Below are 22,522 nucleotides of genomic sequence, written 5' to 3'. Positions count from 1 at the left end.
TGATGTAATTACACGGTCCGTGTCCTGGTTAAAATTGCTTATTTCTCGGGATTTAACGATTATTGGAAACATTTGGGATAGTGCAAGTATACAAGGCTTGTCTGTGAAACCGGGGGTAAGTTTTTAGAAAAACTACATGCTCCGTGTTTGATGTTATATCCCTCCGCGACAGCAGGAGGCGCAACAACCGGCAACTGTTTCACAACAATAAAGCAAACGAAGAAACGCAGCGGCAGTTTCCGCCTGAATCAAGCAGTGTGGTAAGTTTGAGGCGATTCATTCAGCTTTATTGTTTTATTATTACTTAATAAACAACGTGTATAATGTATCAAATCAGCACTGTTATTAACACAATATTAGACTAGTCGGAATACTAAATATAAGGTAATAAGTGTTATTGTGTCGTTGCTCTTTGAATTCAATCTCTTTCTGTGTGCGTTTCTGTTTATTTCAGTGGAATTATTAATCATGGATATACGACCTAATCACACCATCTACATCAACAATGTTAACGATAAGATCAAGAAAGAAGGTAAAGGAAGAAGAAGATCGTGACCGCTTTGACGTATTTGCCTCTCTCTGATCATTCATTGATATGTTTGAGCTCAGAATCAGAAACTTGTTTTTTTTCTCCCGTACCTTTTCTACAGAGTTGAAGCGGTCGCTGTACGCCTTATTCTCGCAGTTTGGCCAGATTATGGACATTGTTGCTATGAAGACGGCGAAGATGAGGGGTCAGGCGTTTGTGATCTTCAAAGAGCTTTCTGCAGCCACCAATGCCCTCAGACAGCTCCAGGGATTCCCCTTCTACAACAAGCCCATGGTCAGTGAGTGACACAGCAGCTCATAGTTTGTGCATATCAGCCATTTGACATTTACTTATCTGATACGATTATAGGGTTAGTTCACTCAAAAAGGAAAATTAATGACTCACCCTGATGTCGTTCCAAACCTGTAAGACCTTCGATGATCTTCAGAACATTAAAACATTATTTTTAATGAAATCGTAGAGCTCTCTGACCCCTTCAAAGCCCAGAAAGGTAGTAAAAACATCGTTAAAATAGTCCATGTGACCATAGTTGTTCAACCATAATGTTATGAAGTGATGAGAGTACTTTTTGTGCACAAAAAACAAACTTACTCCACATCAATTTCTTCTCGTCTGTGTCAGTCTCCTATGCTGTTGTTGTAGATAAATACAGTGCAGAGGATCCGAGTTCTATGTCAGAACGCCGGCTCACCATTGGCCGACGCTGTTCACGTGAGCACTATGACGAAAGCGTGTGATGCTGACGCAGGAGCTAGCCAATGGTGAGCCGGCGTTCTGCCGGAGATCTCATATCTCAGTTTCCGTTTCTGCTCTGATAGTCGCAAGACCAGCCGAACGCTGCAAGTGTGTGTTAGAAATCAGGAATGGTGAGAGAACATTGTGCTTGGTAGATTTTTCCTCTTCAAACCAAATTTGGGTCTTCAGCCGACAAAGTTTAAATCCCGTCTGGCTAGCGTGCTTCCCATAATGTTTACATGTAGTGATGCACCGATCATGTTTTTACATGGCCGATTCCGATACCGATTTTTTTCAAGAAAACTGGCCGATTCCGATACCGATTTCCGATGTTTTTAATTTATTTTTTAACACAATAAAAGAATGAAAGTATCCATGAACAAGATGTTTATTTGGTATTTAACAGGCTAAATTGGCTTTTGGCTAATGAAAACAAGTCTGCAATTTGAAATTAACAAGAAATTTAATTGGAAATTAAAAGACTGAAAGGTGAAATTAAAGGCAACAACTGCATATTCTGCAATCCAAACAAAGATGTTACTTAAATCAGCATTTGTTTTTAAATTCAGTGTACAGAAAAAAAGTCTTTACCAGTGAAATGAAATAAAACCAAAGTATATAATGGTTCCAAAATGTTAAATCAAATAATGTTTAGTGCAACGAAAAAAAACTAAGAAGGTGCTTTTTAAATCAAATTAAGTCAATGTAATTAAGGTAAAATAAAAGGTAACACTTTAGAATAATGGTCATTAGTTAACATTAGTTAATGTATTAACGAACATGAACTAACCATGAGCAGGACATTTGTTACTGTATTAATAAACTGGTTCGTTAGTTCAAGACAAGTGTTGGACAGATCAGTTGTTCTAACCAGTCGTTAAAATGATTCGGTTCAAAGGAGTCATTGTTTCGCGAATCGGACATTAGCAGACGCGTTGTGTGAGCAGATGAAGCTGAGCTGAACAAACGCTCACTATCTGCACTTGTGCAGGGCGCGGAGAGGTAGGCTCGCGCAGGAAAGCGGCTCTTCCTCAGTTCTCCAGTTTCCGTTTGTAACACACTAGTGACATGTTCGCGAATGATTGCAATATAGGCGTATGTGCACGCGGGCGCACTTCCGGATAAATCGGCAGAAAAATACAAAGAAAACCGGCCGGTCGCCGATCGCGCGCTAGAAGCAAAAACCGGCCGGTTCCGGTTTTTGGCCGGTCAACCGGTGCATCCCTATTTACATGTTAGGTCAGTAGGTGGAGAGTAGTGGCGACCACATGAGCGTTTACACTAAGAAGTCAGTCCGGTCTAATGTGTTTTCGCCTACCTCTGGAAGTGGTGGAAAGTGGACAAGCTCAAAGCGTTTTAGACCCCGTTTACACCTGTATTCAGCGTCATCCACTTTGTGATCCGATCGACCAAAATGCATCTTAATACCAGGTGTAAACGGGACCAGAGATGTTGTTGACATGACATATATAGCCCTGTTCTAACTGTCTCTTCGTAACGGTTGCAGTTAATAAAGACAGTTGACGTTTTACACATTTATTTCCTTTATCTGCAAGAGCCACTTATGTCAGAGAGAGAGAGAATTTCCAGTGTCAAAAAGGGAATATTAACATTTCGTTGTTTAATTACAATGATGTAGATGGTGGTTTTATTTACAGGTTAGAATACTAATTCCTGATTTGGTAAACTGTTTAAAATCGGCATGAAATAGAAGTTGCGATAGTCTTTTTTCTCCCGATTGTGACGTACATCCGAGTGAAAGGACTAATGAATAGGGCTGTGTTATGCCTGATGCACATTGTATGATTTTGGGCTGTCCCAGATGAAAGATGACCAATCGTGGTGAATTCTGCGGTCGTGACTCCTAAACGTTTTTCCTTTGTAATACAGTGACTATCTTGCGACCAAAGATAGTGTCAGAAACTTAGCATGTTCATCTCACAGTGTGTTTGCTGCTACGATCTACGTCTTCTGACTAGCCAATAAAAATGCAACATGAAATGGCGTATTGATCAATGAGACCTGGCACTAAAACTTAAAACTGCATGCCAAGTTGGCCTCTTTTTCCTAGTCATGACCGCGTCCATATTTTCCTCCTTTTTTCCAGCGCACATAAACAACACAATTGCCAAAGTGCAATTCATCTCGCTCTATTTGTTTACCACTCGCACATGCCAATGACGTTTTATTCTTCTATACTAACTTGCGTCATAGCCGATTCAATATGTATCATCATCGTACAGTCAACAATGCATGTCGTACCCAAGTTTATCAGACCCATGTCGTACAGTTGTAATGATCTTATAGGATTGCCGAAATATTTGTATGCCCTTCCCTTGCTAACCCTCCGTCTCGTTCACTTGGACGTCATTGCTTTCGTTGCACGAGCGCCCACTACTGCCTGAACCCTTGCAATGTGTTTAAATGGAACACCCTGAGCCCTTGATCACTTGGAATTGAATGTGGTTACAAGTATTGTGCTTTTTTTTTTTTCTTCTTAATTAACCTAACTTGACTCACAACAGTAAAATACTATTCCCTCCATCCTTTTAAATCATATAAAATCTGTGGTAAAATTTGAGTGTGAGGACTACAAGTTTCTGTCGTGACTTCACAGTCGTGTTGCATTGTGGTCTATGGAAGTGTACATAGGATAATTGATTGGATGGTTGTGGTTTGCTATTGGTTGATCTCATGTGAGTGACAGGTTGCCCCGACCTCACGCCAGTAAACCCATCCGAGAGGAGATGTTGCAAATAATGATATGCATGGATTAATCACTTATAACACACACTGCAATATTTCATAAAAAATAGAAATTTTCTGTTTCGATGTCATGGTGGCTTTAAAATTAAGTTGTGCAACACAGCTTGTGTTAAAATAAAACCTAGGTCAACAATTCTTTGATTATTTTAATCCTTATTGGTGCAACTCACCATTAAACTCTAAAAATGTATCCTAAGTACGCATTAATCATATAGGGACTACATTTATGGTACTTTATTGTCATTTTTGCTGTGAAGGCATAAAACGCCTTTTAAAATAATACAAATGATAATTTTCTCCTCTGATGTGAGGATGTTTATCATTAATTTTGTGTCAGTTCACGTAAAGTACTAGAAATGCTTACACATTTCTCATTTGCTAACCTTCGCATGTATTTGTAGCGAATCCAGTATGCAAAAACAGACTCAGACCTGATCTCTAAGATGAGAGGCACGTATGGAGATAAAGAAAAGAAGAAAGAGAAGAAAAAGAAAGCCTTGGAACAGGCCGCCAATCTCAACAAGAAACCAGCGGTGAGTTGTGAAATGCATCATGTAATCAGAAAAAATCATTGAGCTCATTTGGCTGTGAAAAGTATAGTCAAAGAAGAAGAAAAAACTGATGGACTGAGCAAATTGTGTTTTCCTGCAGGGCTCTGTAAACACACAGCCTCCTCCACCTGCCACAGTCCAGGTATGTCACACAATCCACACACGATTAGATTTTTAGTATTTCTAAAAAATAAGTTATTGTATGAACCTGAAAATCTAAGCCACTTTGGATGCAATGTTTGCATGCAGCACAATAAATGATTTAATATTTTTGTTTTAGGTCCCTGACAACCCACCAAATTATATTCTGTTCCTGAATAATCTCCCAGAGGAAACCAACGAGATGATGCTCTCCATGTTATTCAACCAGTAAGTTTTAAATCTAGTAAACATTACAGGAAAAACTAAGTACATTTTTAGTAATAAATGGCAATGTTTATTTCAATCTATTTTGACTGTTGTCATATTGGTACACATATCGATATACTAGGGGTGTAACGGCACACAAAACTGACGGCTCGGTGCGTATCTCGGTTTTGAAGTTACGGTTCGGTACAGCAGTTTTACAAAATTTCTTTTTATTTATTTTTATTAAACAGCGGTTTACTGAAAAAAATCTGTCCTTAAATGAATTAAATTATAACTAAAAGTTTATTGCTGTAAACTATATAGGGAGCCCTTACTTGCACATTAATATTAAAGGTTAACAACAGAGCCCAAACTATTAGCCTAAATTCAGTTGCTATTTATTTTTAGGTCTAATAATCAACACTCAAATAACATAGTACATAAACCTTTAAATTTCACATAAGGCAGTTTTTGCAATAACTTCTAAATCTAATAATAAATTAGTTTTTTCTCCAATTCTTTGTTGAAATATGATCATTTATACACAGCCTGTCATTTTGACATACATGAAATAATCAAGACATCACTAACAGGTTAAGTAGAATATAATGAATATAACGGCTAATATAGTGCATATATTTTGCGAAAATAGTTGATTTTTAGTGAATACATTTCTGTGGACACTGAATGACTGCCTGAGGTAAATGTGATGCTACATGACATTGTTTAGATTACAGCAGTTATATTGACGTCTTTCCGCCGTTGAAACACTGATTGAGCGATTACACCACATATGATACGTGACAGTAAGTTGTAATGTATCCTCAGCATACCTTCAGATGTTCATTCATGTTTATTCTTTAGGAAGAGATGATCGCGTTCACTTGAACTGTGATCAGTGATCAGTCACGCCACATCGAGCGTCAAAATGGCATTTATCGTTTGAATTTCGTGATAAGATGGATTGAATACTTCATATGTTCGTGTGGGAACACGGATTGAAGTGTGTTCCGCGCTTAAAACAAGCCGACTGTGAACTGTTAAAGATTGCATTCAGAAAGCGTTCAGTACACGCGTGCACCGAACCCAAAGCCCTGTACCAAAATGAATATGAGTACGTGTACCGCTACACCCCTAACATATACACTGCCTGGCCAAAAAAAAAGTCGCTGTTTGGATTTAAATAGGCAAATGCTTAAGAGTCTGTGATGGGATCATCATTATTATGTTTCTAGCACATTATATGTCTGGCAACAGTTCTTCTAACCCTCATTGATGGAGTGTGTAGCTTTTCATTTCTTCAACAACCATGTAGGAAGACCCATCATGACCATATTCCAGGATGACAATGTCAAGATTCATCAGCTCAAACTGTGAAAGAATGGTTGTGAGGGAGCATGAAGGATCATCTTCACACATGAATCGGCTCCTCTGAGTCCAGCCCTTAAATTCACTGAAAGGTTTTGGGATGTGCTGGAGTCTTGCATTGTCAATACAAGATCTTGACCAAAATGTATGCATCTCTTGATGGAAATAAATGCTTTTCCATTAAGAGGTGCATACATTTTTGGTAGGGATGAGCGATATTATCGGTACGAAATCGAATGAAATAATACAATTATGCCAATATGATAATGTGTCGTTGATATACACCTGCAATAACTCACATGTGCAAGGTGTCCTATAGCGATAACACACAGAAGTGTGGTCATTCTTGAAGTGAAAACAAGCAAATACATTGCATGTATGCTGATTTTATATTGAGTTTTTAAATGCTGCCTAAATTAAACATTTGTGAATGCGCGTACAGAAGGACGTCTCCGTCAACAGTGACTCCCCACTCTCTAGTGCCCATATAGGTGTATATATATTTAGTGGGGGGGCGCTGTTGTTGCAGTAATCAAATCGTTAGCCTCATAGCATAATTGCCCAGATCATATTTCAATGTTTTTGACTTGGGCAATTATGCTATGAGGCTAATGAAATGAAAAGTACAATACACAAATAACTAAAGTTGCTGCTTTTTCTGTTTAAATAAAGCAGTAATGATGTCATGAATCACAAGAATGACACTTGTAAATTAAATAGGGTCTCGCCTCAGGTGTGGTATTGGGGGTAGAGGAGAACGCTGGTTATTCACTGCCCCCACCGACAATTCCTGCCGGACCTGAGACTCGAATCCGCAACCTTCGGGTTACAAGTCTGACTCTCTAACCATAAGGCCACAACTGCCTGACCTGTGACTCGATAGCTTGACGTTGTCATACTAATATGAGTCTGATGCTGTGATTATGTGGCGTGTTTCAACCGAACCAGGAAAGACCTCAATTGGATAGACCTACAACCAATCAGAGCAACGGAGCGACGCATAACGTTAGTTGTCAAATGTCAACAGAACTCAACTGCACACACAGTGTTGCCAAGTCCACCGGATGAAGCGACCCCAATTATGTGATATACAGACCCAGGAACCCAGGCAACACAGGCAAAAAAACACATATTTTAGCCCCCAAACGCCTTTTTTTCCGGAGTACCCCCCCGGAAAGCTATTGGGCTTGTTTTGGGCTAGTTTTGAGTAGCAATTGGGCGGGTTTTGTTGTAAAAACTTGGCAACCCTGTGCACGTGAGTGTAAACGATGTTTGCCAGTGTTGTAAAAAAGAATTTAAGGATACACCGAGTACTTACTTACCAACACGATCATCATTTCTGAGAGAAATAGTGAAGGTGAATGCATATACGAACAAGTTCTCCGTTTAGGATTAGAACAAACTCAACCCAAGTGCCTTTGATGACGTGATGATTACGTTACTGTTTATCATCTGTCCATCATCGCCCTGACAATTTGATTGGTCCGAACAGTTTCTGTTCGGGCATAGTTGCTCCCCAACGGATCGAGTCCAGACCAAACTGCCCGACCTCAAATGTTGTGGGCGGGGCTAAGTTCGGCTGGCATCCAGGCTAGAGACTCGAGACTTGAATCCGCAACCTTCGGGTTACAAGTCTGACTCTCTAGCCATAAGGCCATGAATGCCTGGCATCGGCCAAAATGAGTTGGGAAAATAACATCTGCAAAAATCCAATATCGTGCATCCCTAATTTTTGGTCCAGATCTTGTATTGACAATGCAAGAGTCCAGCACTCTGTAAAGTCTCCTCCAGGCTTTCAATTTGTCTATTTAAATCCATAAAGCAACTTTTTTTGGCCAGGCATTTGAGAATTTGAATATTAAATATTCTTATTTTTTTTCTTTTAGTGTGGAAAACACTTAACTTTTGTCAAACACTTTAAATCTACTACTTTGTTAAAAAAAAAAAAAGACTTAAGCCGTGTTATCGCAAATGCTAATGAATAAATGTATAGCTATTTCAGCAAGATTTTCTCCTCTGATTGTTTACTCACCGGCTGTCGTGTTCCACGTTTTCATTTTATGAAATGGAGGATGAAAAAGAATCCAAAGAACTCTAAAATAATTTAGCTAAAGACAGCATCAACTGATGTCATGCCACCCCCACTTCATGTGCACAAACGTTAAATCCTAAAATAAATTATTTAGGTTAAAACTGCATCTGTCTGGGGTGAAAAATTATTGACTTTATTATTGTTATTTTCAGAGCTTTTAATATACTCTTATTATAAGAAGAGCATTTGTTTATCTTTAGCAAGTATCCTTTTAGTAAGGAGACCTCAAATGCTTTTTTTGCTCAAAATGGTGTTGTTTCCAAACAAAGGAATAGAAGTGAAGTGAAGCCAAGTGGTGGCCCATACTTGGAATTTGAGCTCTGCATTTAACCCATCCAAGTGCACACACACAGTAGTGAACACACACCCAGAGCAGTGGGCAGCCATATTGCTGCGGCACCCGGGGAGCAGTTGGGGGTTCGGTGCCTTGCTCAAGGGTCTCACCTCAGTTGTGGTATTGAGAGTGGAAGAGGGTGCTGGTTATTCACTCCCCCCACCAACCATTCCTGCCGGACCTGAGACTCGAGACTCGAATCCGCAATCTTCAGGTTACAAGTCTGACTCTCTAACCATAAGGCCATGACTGCCTGGCATCGGCCAAAATGAGTTGGGAAAAAATCCAATATCGTGCATCCCTAATTTTTGACAATGCAAGAGTCCAGCACTCTGTAAAGTCTCCTCCAGCACATCCCATAGACTTTCAATTTGTCTATTTAAATCCAAAAAGCAACTTTTTTTTGGCCGGGCATTTGAGAATTTTAATATTAAATATTCTTCTTTTTGTTCTTTTAGTGTGGAAAACATTTCACTTTTGTTAAACACTTTAAATCTACTACTTTGTTGGAAAAAAACACTTTTAAGCCGTGTTATCGCAAATGCTAATAAATGAATGTATAGCTCTTTCAGCAAGATTGTTTACTCACCGGCTGTCGTGTTCCACCTTTTCAGGTTTCCTGGGTTTAAAGAAGTGCGGCTGGTCCCGGGAAAGCATGACATTGCGTTTGTGGAGTTTGAGAGCGAGACTCAAGCCGGAGTCGCGAAAGACGCGCTACAGGGATTCAGAATTACAGCTACGTGTGCCATGAAGATCACCTATTCTAAAAAGTGACCCGGCTCACACTCATTGTGCAGATTGTACTGGACTGGGACTGAGGCTTTATCCGTGGACCCTCGGTTTGGATTTGTGTTTGTCTTTTCAGTCAGTCTAATCTCGTTTTTTAAACCCTGTGTTCAGTGACTGTTTAATTTTTAATTTTTTTGTAAGGAAGTTATTTGGTCGCTGAGGGACATTATGATATTCAAGGACAGATCTTTATTTTGTACTGTAGACTAATAAAATTAGCCTCTAAAATAAATGCCAGCTTGCCCTCCCATATTATTGATGACGTTTTTGTTTTTAGCTTGATCTTAAAGGAACAGTTCACCCAAAAATGTCGGGTGTGTTCACACTTGGTGTGTTTGGTGAATGAAATATGAACACAACACTGACCAAAGACATGTAAACGAGTCAAAAACAGGAAGTGATGTCACAAGATGCGACCCTAAAAAGGACAGAATGCTCACTCATTCCTGTTTTTTCTTGTCATAGTCGTGATGTTGCCCATCACAGTTCGGCACAGGCGTCAGAACCGCGTCTCCTCGCAGCAGATCTTGGTTTGTGTGTGTGGCGGCGGGATTCCTGTCGCTGTTTTGACTATCATCATACACCGTCATATGTAGGCTACACACATACGAGCGCATTTAGCCCAGCTATAAAACCTGTTTTGTTGTTGTTTGTTTTGTATCTTTCTTTAGGTTCGGTGTTAAAATGCTAATGTAAACGCCAAGCGGACCAGGGGTCTGTTCTTCATACCTCACTAACTCGGTTAGCTGGATTTGATTGTTGATGATTTGGCATGATCTTGGATTGTTTGGTTTTTCGACACTCATCCTGGACTTGCTGTCATAGCAACAGGTCCATAAACTCAAACCTGCTCACCAGCAGTTTATTTCATTTCATGTAAACCGGATTAGATTGCATCTTTTTAAGCGGCGTTTAATTAAAATCTGTCCCAGCCACTGCTACTTAATTACAAGAGTTCCTTCCTGAACCAGGGGCAATAATAATTTTTAATAATAATAACAATATAAAAATGTCTTTGAAAATAATATTATAATATGTATAAGACACAGACACTTGATTGAGAGATTTATTTGCGATGGAATAATTAATTTATAATGTTATTGGAGTCTTACACACATGCTTGACAGTTACTAGGAGCCACGCATTAATTTGAATGATGACAGAAATATTATGGGATGGCTTGATACACCGCAAGAGATGCAGAGATCTTGACCCTTAAGAAACTTTAATTAATGCGTCACGTAACAAATCTGCTTCAAATTAAATGAATTTGCTAATTAGAACATTGAAGTAAAAATGTAAAGGGTGTACAAATTACTATAAAATCGTGAATATAAATAATTGGGAATTCAATTGACAAATCAGGAGAACTTGTGCCCCCAGTTTTACAGACATGCCTTAAAACTAGTCCCAGACTAAAATGCATGTTTGAGCTGTTTTAACTGAAAGCAAATTGCACTGATATATCTTAAAACATGTCAGTTCCATCGTTTTGTCTCGAGATGCACACCAGTAATGTCTTTTTCTAAGGCATGTTTGTAAAAGTCACTTAAAATGTCCTACTTGAACTAAGGCCTAATCCTGGCTTAATCTAAACCCTGTCTGTGAAACCAGGCCGTGTTGTTCCAAACCATGTTCAGCTCCTGTAAATCACAAGCGTATGAATTGAGATCGGTTGTAAACCGTCAGGCCTGAACTCTCTGTACCCGACGGAAGGACTTAAATAGTTGGCAGATAATAGTGAGACAGCCGTACGACTGTAAATTTTGTTCTGGATGGAACTCGCTTATGAATTTGGGCACAAGCTGACAGGTGCATCAATACCAGCAGCATGTTTTGCACTGATTTATAATCCCTCACTGACGTAAACCCCTCATGGCTCCATGGCCTTTTCATCAACTCTGAGTACAGAATGTGTTTTAGACATAAACATGTCTGTTTTGTTGTTGATATTTTAATTCCAATGGATGTGCGTTTATTGTGGGCAAATTTGGGGAAATTGTCACAAAGCAGCGGAGCGATCACACCGGATTAAATGAGTCATGTTTATGTTTTAGCAGACACCGGTCTCATCATTTGAACAGCTGGGGATCTGAACGCAGAGGTCACTGACATTTTCAGACATGCTGCTTTTAAAATGTCATCATGAGACATTTGCATAATAATTGACAGAAACAATTAAGTTAGTCCCAGCACATAATGAGCTGTCCATGAAGCTTAATTTCAAAACAGACATAAATATAGAACGACACGACTCCATTAAAAGCTTTTTGTTATGTGGGTTGAAAGGAAAGAAGAAAACAAATTCCCTGGAGATTTTTGAAACGGGTACGTTTTATTGGGAAGCTTGAGCAATAAGGATGAGCTGAACTTTTGCTCTCATGCAGGAATATTCAGTCATGGTTTCAAAACAGACTCTAGCGTCAGCAGTTGTGCGGCAGCCAATGAAAGCGAAGACAAATATGGAACAGACTAAATCAATACCTCTCAAACTGAATCATTGCTCGCTACAGAATAGGAATTATTGTCTGAAGGTCAAGCAGTGAAAACGGCTCTTAATGAAGTTCTTGCGCACAACAGATCACTTGAAATGCCATTAATGCTCAGGTGCTGGTCATGTGGCGGTCAAAAATACGCTTTTTTTATTTCGACAAAATGAATTTACTATATTTAGGTTTGATAATATTTTTATTTAATATTTTGTATTTTTAGGGGATTTTATGGTACTATATTATATTTATCCAGTAGTTCTTATATAGTTATACATTATTAAATGCACAAAGATATTTTTGTAAATATATATTTTCCCAAAAACAAAGGATAAATCTAAACAAGCGGTGTTCCAAATTTGAGATTGATATCTCAAAAAATGAGCTTTCAGTAAGAATTTGTTTGGTTAGTAACAGACTCAGAATTGACTTAAGTGTAAAAACATTCTTGGCTCAAAGCTGTGCATAAAAGTTAGTCATCAAGCATCTCAGTCATACTTTGAGTGAAGTGTAGGACTAAATCTTAAGTGTCAGTCTTTTGCTGTGCCACATACAGGATTTTGGATCAAGACTTTATTTAAGACCTTATTTAAAAATATTCTCAGATAAATTCACATTGAATGGGGGAATTAAGGGGAGTTTACATTCACCACACAATTAAGAATTTTCAAGAGAATACATTGATATTCACATTGGAAATGAAAGATAAACACGTTTTCCACCATGTCTTACAAATTTGAAACCGGTGTGCTGTTAACTGACCTGCCCATATATAGGCTAGATTTTATGATATAATCCAAAAGAATACAGAATTGGTGGGAGGAAGAAGCGCTACTGCTTGCCGAATTATTCGAACAGCGGAATTTTTTTAAATAAATGACAACATTAACCAGCGCTGAAAAAGATGATGCTTGCTCAGTCTCAGTTAAAACGACATATATTTTCTCCTAATAAGGAAAGTGGCGTAACTTTATAGGCCTAATGACGGACCCCGGTGCAACCACAAATATCATAACTATCTATAGGCCTATACTGTAATTATGACATATATTCAAGAAATGTATTAAAACAGAAAGACGCTATAGTTTCAGCCTTGCTCAAAGACTAGGTCTATCCATTCCCGACGATCTTGGTTTGCTTCTTAATATTAAATATAGCCTACAGCCAAATAGTTGTTAAACATTGATCAAAATTAAAATACAATTTATACAAAACAAAATTAATTTTAAAGAAAGACTTTCTAGAAAACAATTCAATTGTGCTCAAAATCCATTTCTCCAGACATATGCTCATCTGATTATGTGCTTTACTCATGCTGCTCACTTTTCATAATCAACTTATGAAATTAAAAGATTATAATATTTAGACATAGCCTAACTATATGAAACTAAATAGGCTACGTTTTCTTTAACCCTCTTTCCGACGAAGTCGTTGTCACCTTTTGATGATTTTTTTCCTTAGGCTATTCCAGCGGAAACTTAAAATACTCCGTAATTTTTAGCCATACAGATAAGTGCAAGACATAATTATAAACTATAAACTGTCTACTTTTATTTGTGTACATTCACGATAACAGCAAAGGCCGTGGACTCAGGGAACAGATTATTTTGCACTCCACTCCAAACGCTGTCTTCATTTCAAAAATATATTTTGTTTATTAAACGCAAAGTTTTTCATTTCAAAAGCATTTCTAAATTCAGTTTATATTTCCAAAAACGAAATTCCGAGCCAAAATAACGAAGTGGTAAAAAAAACCGTTGAGTTACCACCACGCAAATTCAAACTTTTCGCTCGTCTCTGTATGTGGCAATGCGTAACAATAACCCGGCTTATGTAAAAGTCTATCATTCTTTACAGATGGTGGTATGTTTGGACAGAAGACGAGTTCTTTATTAAACTCATAAAAAAACAATAGAATATAAAATGCCACAATTTATCATAACACCTCATATGTGCTGCTCAAGTATAAGGTGCTTTCCTTGCCATCAGTGCTATAACACGCACGTCTCTTTCCATTAAAAATAATGGCGTGCGGTGGCTGGGATATACATAAACCTAACAACATACGTAGCATGATTTTTGGAATGATTTATCACGAGAGGAAAAAAAATGTTTTAGTCGCATAACATCAGTTAATGGAAACGCTGTCATTTCGCAACGTTTTTTTGTCGACTTTTAGAAAATATCGCAAAAGTTTTGCGCAAATCTGTAATGGAAACGCGGCTACTTGTCTCAGTGCCATCACAAGCCCCTACTGGCAACTCCTACCCACTTGAGAGACCTCTCGAGCAGTGTTAAATAACTGGGAGAGTAAAGGCCTGTTCACACCGGGACGATTTTCGCACGCGTTTATCGCCGACGTTTAACGCCTCGGGACTAAACAATGGGCGCCAATGTGAGTGTTCACACCGACGCGTAAAACGCCAGGCGTAAAAGCGTCATTTTTAAAAAAACGCCTCGGGTTCGTTTTTTTATTTTGACGCGGCGCGTAAAAAACTGTCCGACCAATGAGATCGGCGCTTTTGTTCACGTGCCTGGAGCTGCTGAAGTGACAGTAAAACACGACTTGGTGGCGCTCAAGCACAAAACAGTCTTGCCGTGCACACATTGATACGACGAAGAAGTAGTAAGTAGACAAAGAAGAAGATGAACTGCAAATGCTGCTTGCCAGTTAGCAAAAAGTGTGTGAATGGTTTTGTCCATATACATAATATGTCTATGGTTTTGGCAAGCACGTAAATACTGTCTCTCTTCTCCTTCTGTGTGACAAGCGAGTGTCAGAAGCTTAAAGTGCCGCAGCACCATCTTGTGTACCGGGAGCGCATCGACTGAATGTGCACGTTCACTCGGCACAGCGCCAGTGAAAATCGCTTGGGTGTGAACACTCAAGACGCGCCGAAAAACGGCACGAAAAACGCTGGCGATAAGCGCGCGCGATATTCGTCCCGGTGTGTACAGGCCTTAAGAGTGAATCTTAGTGATAACTTGCTTTTATACTTAAATTTGAAAGTAGGAGTACATTTCATGAATTCTCAGCACTTAAGACTAAAATGGTAATTTGAGAAGCTTGATAAATACGGGCCCAAAACACCATTGAAACTGCCTAGCAACACTCAGAACAACAAGTGCCCTAGCAACCACATAGCAATGCAAAAGAAACCACCAAGAACACCTTAGCAGCCAAAAAACACCTTTGTAAAATAATCTAATGGCCTAGCAACCACCCAAAACACCCTTGAAACTGCCTAGCAACACCAAGAACAACAAATGCCCTAGCAACCAACCAGAACAAGCTAGCAATCACATAGCAATGCTATAGCAACCACCCAGAACACTGTAGCAAACTAAAAACACCCTAGAAACGGCCTAGCAACACTCAATACAACAAATGCCCTTGCGACTACATAGCAATGCAATAGCAACCACCCAGAACAGCTTAGCAACCAAAAAACACCATTGTAAAATAATCGAATGGCCTAGCAACCACCCATAACACCCTAGAAACCGCCTAGCAACACCCAGAACTACAAATGCCCTTGCGACTACATAGCAATGCAATAGCAACCACCCAGAACAGCTTAGCAACCAAAAAACACCATTGTAAAATAATCGAATGGCCTAGCAACCACCCATAACACCCTAGAAACCGCCTAGCAACACCCAGAACTACAAATGCCCTTGCGACCACATAGCAATACAATAGCAACCACCCAGAACATCTTAGCAAACTAAAAACACCTTTGTAAAAGAATCTAATGGCCTAGCAACCACCCATAACACCCTTGAAACTGCCTAGCAACACCTAGAACTACAAATGCCCTAGCAACCAACCAGAACAAACTAGCAATCATATAGCAATCCTATAGCTACCACCCAGAACACCTTAGCAAAAAAACACCCAACTAAAATACTGTAATGACCTAACAGCCACCCAGAACCCCATTGAAACTGCCTAGCAACACCCAAAACAACAAATGCCCTAGTAACCACATAGCAATGCTATAGCAACCACCCAGAACACTGTAGCAAACTAAAAACACCCTAGAAGCCACCTAGCAACACTCAAAACAACAAATGCCCTTGCGACTACATAGCAATGCAATAGCAACCACCCAGAACAGCTTAGCAACCAAAAAAACACCATTGTAAAATAATCTAATGGCCTAGCAACCACCCATAACACCCTTGAAACTACCTAGCAACACCCAGAACTACAAATGCCCTTGTGACCACATAACAATGCTTTAGCAACCACCCAGAACAGCTTAGCAACTAAAAAACACCATTGTAAAAGAATTGAATGGTCTAGCAACCACCCATAACACCCTTAAAACTGCCTAGCAACACTCAGAATTACAAATACCCTAGCAACCAACCAGAACAACCTAGCAATCACATAGCAATACTATAGCAACCACACAGAACACCTTAGCAACCAAAAAACACTCAACTAAAATACTGTAATGGCCTAACAACCACCCAGAACCCCATTGAAACTGCCTACAAACACCTAAAACAACAAATGCCCTAGTAACCACATAGCAATGCTATAGCAACCACCCAGAACATCTTAGCAACAAACAACACCCTAACAGACTGTAATGGCCTAACAACCACCCAGAACCCCATTGAAACTGCCTACAAACACCTAAAACAACAAATGCCCTAGTAACCACATAGCAATGCTATAGCAACCACCCAGAACATCTTAGCAACAAACAACACCCTAACAGACTGTAATGGCCTAACAACCACCCAGAACACCTTAGTGACAAAAAAAAAACACCCTAGTAACAGATGTAATGGCCCAGCAACCAGCTAGAACACCTTAGCAACCTTGAAACACCCTGTCTATGCATCTTAAAGGTTTCAAATGATTAACAATTCTTCAGACGAGGCTTTGTCAAGCCAAACAAAACCCCTGCCGTTTCTGCATTAGTTGTATTTGTGCTCAGTAAACTGTGTAAGCTAGTTCTCAGAGCAAGTCCTTTTACGACAGTGATCTAAGAAGATACCGTCATCCTCGTTTACTCTCTAAATGAGCAGACTGCTGATCTCTCATCGTCATGACAGCCTAATCATCTCTGTTCACACCGCTCTGATCTGGGACAGACATCAGGTAGCCGCACACAATCTGTGAAGTAACTCAAGCGTGCTGGACATTTAGACAGCGTGTTTGGAAAGGGCTTGGGAGGCATGTCTGCTGCTGTCAAACGAGTTCACCGGGTCTTTGATGCAGTGTAATGGATGTACACAGCTGTTCACTAAAGCTGCGCGACTCTGGATAAATTCAGGCCCAGTTTACACAAGTGCGTTTTTGTTTTAAAACACATAACTTTTGCCACAGTTACGCCAGTCGTCTACACGACTTTGGCGTTTTCGAAACTCGCTGCAGACTCCGTTGTTTCGAACAGAGATCGCAATTCTGAACAGACAACTTAACAAAATAACGTAATTTACCAGAGGTTCTGATAAATGTTAATTGCTGCAGTGTATTTAATTTGAATGGATTTTTTTAAATGATTGAGTGAATGATTCAATGACTAACTCTTAAAGACTTGATTTGTTCCCAAAATTATGAATTTTATGAAGCATTTTGTAAGACCATGTCAGGGCAGTTTTTACAGAGGGCTGATAAAGATGCTAAAAATGCAGCTTTTTTTGTGATTGTTGCGGCCAAAAATCCTTGATTATGCGGCACGTTTTCTTAAAAAATGCGGGATATTTGTGCAATTTTATGCGATAAAATTGCGGGAAATTGCAAAAACTGTGGTTTGAAAAAGAGAAAAAAAGCACTACATCACAGAAAGTGCTGGGAATAATAGTTCTTATCTTGTTTTATTGAAGACCTTAATAAACACATGGCTCAAATTTACAAAACATTGAGTCAAACAAGTTCTGTAGCTTTATAAAAGAAATATGCTACAACTTCTGGAAAAAATAAAAAATAACTTTCTGTTTTACAGAGGTAGCTATACAAAACAGACATTTGAGTGCCTCCAATGCACAAAGTGCAATCTCTTAAAGTTCACCCAAAAATGAAAATGATGTCATTAATGACTTCCCCTCATGTCGTTGGACACCCGTAAGACCTCCGTTCATCTTCGGAACACAAATGAAGATATTTTAGTTGAAATCCGTGGCTCTGAAAGGCCTCCATTGGCTCAATGCACTTTACACTCTCAAGACCCTTAAAAGGTACTAAAGACGTCGTTAAAAAGTCCATCTCACTACAGTGGTTCTACAATAGCTTTATGAAGCGACGAGAATAGTATTTGTGCTAAAACCTAAATAACAACTTGTATAGTGATGACCGATTTCAAAAAACAGCATCATGAAGCTTCGAAGCGTTATGAATCAGCGAGTCGATTCATGATTCGGATCGCGTGTCAAACTGCTGAAATACGTGACTTTGGCGATCCAAACTGCTGATTCGACTCACTGATTCACAACGCTTCGAAGCTTCATGATGCTGTGTTTTGAAATCGGTCAACACATCGGGAAACTGCTTTGCGCGGTCTTTTGCTGTTTTTTTTGTTGGCAAATGGGAATTTGCGTGCTTCATCATGGTTTCACTGATATCTATGGTTTCACCACGGGGTTTGCAGCTTTTCGATGATGTTCACGTCGGGTAATTACGTCACTTCAAAACGTTCCCATGGCAATAGGGGGAAATGGCGACTCTTGTGTGAAGTAACGAACATTTTTCAACTTTCTGCTAATATATATGACTTTTGCAACGAAAATGCGGGGATTATGAAATCATGCTAGCCACGTATATTTTGCACGTGGAAATAGGCAATTTACGCAGTGAAAGTGCGGCGTATTTGAAAAAATGCGGCCCCGCATAAATATGCAGACTTTGGCTGATTATACATTAAATCATGCGATCGCATAATCACGTTTTTCTGGAGGGACTGGTAAACACCCATTTGCAGTCTTTTGTCTAATATCTGGTGAGAAGAACAGCTCAATTCATGCTCTATTGTTCTCAAACGACTAACATCATTAGATATAATGAGACTTAATCCTCATTATTCTTTTATCGTTATTCTTTTGTTTGTATTCAGCCATTAGCCTTTTTTCAGGCATGAAGGCTGGCCCATTTAACCCACATACAGTAATCCACATATTATCTGAAGTCTTTTTAGAAAACAAACAAAATAAAAAGCATATTATTGAGGCACAACAGGTGCATTAGAGCTACAGTTAACATGAAGCTACATAACACAATTTAAAAGATTAAAATTACACTTTCACTCAATTTCACTTCAGAGCACCATCGAGTGTTTGTATTAGCTTCCTGTCGCAATCTAATGGGGAGTTCATTCATATGGAGATGTTAAAACATGTTATATTGACCATTTTATATGGAGCTCATCGCTACACCTGCTTAGCATTTATAATGTAAACAGCCATTATTGATATAAAAATAGCCGAAATCACATGAAAAATCACCTTATGCCATAGGTATTGTGTGTTTATTAGCATATTTCACATGAGAAATATAGAATTGGTTCGTTCTTCACTGAGCACAGGACGTAGCCTGACAAGCCAGACCCACATCAAGATGTTGGGTCTGGGAACACACCATTGGCAGGGCTCAATCTGAGTGGCGAGATAAACGGTTGTCTTGCAGATTCCCTCTGCAATCGATAGGATAGCGCTACAACCAACCAGAGCAACGAAGAAGGTGAAGCGGAGTTATTTGATAGATTAAACTTTCGCTGTATCCCTTTGGCACACATATTCCTTTCTTAAAGGGGTGGTAAAACACATTCTTTTGAGGCTTGATTGTGTTTGTGGGATGCACTGTAACGTGTTCATGCTTCGTTTTTAAAAAATGGCATTATTTTTCATATATTTTACCTTTATTCTACACTGCTCTGTCCCTCCTTGTAAAAACGGTCTGATGGTTTCCGGGTTGTATGAAGCCAGTCCCTCAAAAATACGCGATGGGCTCAGATTGTTTAGCTGGCCCAGTGTGTTGTGATTCGCTAACCGCAGTGCACGTTTGTCGGAAACGTCACGCCCCTTACCTTTACCGGTAGACTGTGCTTTGGTAGTATTAGAAACAATGGCGTCAATAAAACCATACCACTTTGAGCCCGAATCAGACCCAGACAATTTTATTGAAGATGATCGAGCAGAACCTGTTCAGTCCTCAAGAGTAAAGACTGCGGGTCTATAGTGATCACTACTGAATGGCACTGTTACTTTTGTATTTTTAGAACGATTATAGCCAAATATCTGTCGCAAGAACTATTAACCCAAAACGAACACTAAACATTGGCTTTACTAGTAGCCAAATCAAACACAGAACCATGTTTAGCATGCCTGTAGATAAACAATACATAAAAGCTCTAATCAAAGAATAATTTACACTAATGCCAAGTTCGCTGTTGAGATTTTAAAAAAAAGTTTGTAACGTTAGGTGTTTGTCGGATAACGTTAAGTATGAATGAGCATTTAACAAACTGGTTTGCAGAGCCAGCGTTGTCATCTGTTTACTTCCTTGCTACAACGTACAATTAACAATACGAACTATTACAGGAAAACACATCGACGAAAAATAAATCAGACTTACAGGTTGTGGCCCGTAAAAAGCTTCTGTTTTTAAATCCATCTTTCAGGACAAGCCGTTGTGCGAATCCTTCATTGAACTCGTGAAGATTGTGCAAGCGTTTCTCTGTGAGATGTGCAGCGGGGGCTGCGCGCGCCCGTCGTGGATTCACACTGGCAGTGTTTGTCTCGTGCAGCTGAACCGCGGCTCGTGTATTGCAAATACAGACTAATATTGTCCATTATGTCACATTTTCCGGTCTTCTCCTCCGACCCCTGTCTGTCTCGTGCTTTGATTTATGATGGGCAGCATATATCTGCAGCCAATGCGACCTGTTCCCCTCTGTCTCATACACGCATGCATATAACATGTTGTATGTTAAAACGCACTGCAACGCACCCCCGTCCCTAGGAAGGCTGAACAAAGTGGACCTGCAATCCGGATGAAAATAACAGCGTTTCGTTGGCATTGCGGCAACAACACTCCAGCCTAAATATACCATAACAACGCTTCCCCGCCGCGATACAAAATGGCCTCATTTATGATAAATGGCCTTATTTAATATTCTCGGAGGAGGGGTTTATGTAAATATTGGGGCTGGTGATGTCACAAACCTGGAGGACTGTCTGTAGTCCCTACTGGCCGTTTGCTGTAGTCCTTAGGCATTGATTTCTTTATAAGCAAATATCTCCCTTTGCTAAACTTTGAACGTTGTAACTTTGCAGATGTTGTTTATGCTTAAACAGCAACATTACACACTAGCTAAAGTTAGAAAAGTGAAATCGTGGTTTACCACCCCTTTAAGAATGACTTCAGTGCCGTTGTTTGTTCTTTTCTCAAAGAAAAGCTTAACTCCAAGTCTTCCAGAGTCGCGGCCAAAGCCGATTCGAAAGACTGTTCGCCAGCTTCTTTGTTTTCAAGTGGCACCCGGAACCATCGCAACTCTGCCGTCATTATGTTAAGCCCACCCACCGACTCTATACACGATGTGATTGGCCTGACCAGAGTTAGGTTTTTCCAGCTCGCAAGCCAACGGAGAGTTGCTAGACTACCCTGACTGCAAATTAGATTTGCTGCCGCTAGGGTGCGTCTAGATTTCTAGGCTACACAGAACAGTGTCATGCAGGAGGGCAGTATTGAGTCATATAAGATGATTGACAGCTCCAGAGGACAAATGAGTGCGTGATGACTCATATCTGATGAAAATCAGGAAGAGAGAGAGAGAGAGAGAGCTCTATACACTGTTTTAGCAATTCAGATCGGATAATTCAGTGGGAAATTAATAGAAATGGTATTCTGTGTGATTAAATATTTTTCAAACATGTCGACATAAATCAATATTTCTCCAAATATGCACACTTTTGAACTAGGACCCTAGCAAACGCTGTTCTTTGCAGCTGTGTGGACAACAGTAATCTGGGGCCGTGGGCGATCCTTAACACTAAAGGGGTTAAAGCCTCACTGCTTCTTCACTTCCTGTTATGACCTTCACGAACTGTGTTGGGTCATTTGCACCTTCTGTGTAAGAGCACTGTTTGATATTCAGCTGCTTGTGACGTCAGTGCTGCTTTTATGGCTCACTTTTCCCAGGACACGGTGTGTGTGTGAGTGATTTAGAGAAAGAGATATTTTTGTCCATGCAGCCATCTACCGTCCTCTCCTGTCAGGCTGTAGATTTAGAGGATGTTCAGGAATGGTTCTGTCGGGAGTGAAGGATTGTGTGTGTGTGTGTGTGTGTGTGTGTGTGTAGGACAGCATGATGCTCTTTGATAGATTCTGTGCTCTACCTGTGAGTAAATCTTTAACACGACACCTGTTTCACTTTCTACAGGTCGTCCAGATGCTTGTCTCATCTCGTGAATCCCACCAAAATGCGTCTAGGTCATATTTCAAGCCTTAATTCAAAGAAGAAAAGAAGAATTTATCTTTTGCATAAA

The 22,522-nt window shown here is 39.7% G+C and overlaps 1 protein-coding gene across 1 annotated transcript; it reads left to right on the top strand.

Annotated features, from left to right (window-relative positions):
• Nucleotides 1-211: 211 nt before the first annotated feature.
• Nucleotides 212-9,782, top strand: snrpb2 (small nuclear ribonucleoprotein polypeptide B2). Its single transcript, XM_079811645.1, has 7 exons — nucleotides 212-260; nucleotides 455-532; nucleotides 651-823; nucleotides 4,453-4,584; nucleotides 4,703-4,744; nucleotides 4,883-4,971; nucleotides 9,359-9,782. The coding sequence occupies exons 2-7, from the start codon at nucleotides 469-471 to the stop codon at nucleotides 9,516-9,518; spliced, it is 660 nt and encodes a 219-aa protein (XP_079667771.1). The 5' UTR covers nucleotides 212-260; nucleotides 455-468; the 3' UTR covers nucleotides 9,519-9,782.
• The last annotated feature ends 12,740 nt before the right edge of the window (nucleotides 9,783-22,522 follow it).

Source organism: Gobio gobio (genome assembly GCF_949357685.1).
Source record: "Gobio gobio genome assembly, chromosome: 3".
NCBI classification, from domain to species: Eukaryota; Metazoa; Chordata; class Actinopteri; order Cypriniformes; family Gobionidae; genus Gobio; species Gobio gobio.
Note: the sequence above shows the minus strand (reverse complement) of the source record. Positions and strands in the feature narration are given on the sequence as shown.

Excerpts from the sequence above, each read along its gene's own strand:
- snrpb2 (XM_079811645.1), top strand. The coding sequence starts at position 469 with ATGGATATACGACCTAATCACACCATCTACATCAACAATGTTAACGAT. Across the intron at positions 4,585-4,702 it reads ATCTCAACAAGAAACCAGCG|GGCTCTGTAAACACACAGCC; the intron begins GTGAGTTGTGAA and ends GTTTTCCTGCAG. Across the intron at positions 4,745-4,882 it reads CTCCACCTGCCACAGTCCAG|GTCCCTGACAACCCACCAAA; the intron begins GTATGTCACACA and ends TTTTTGTTTTAG.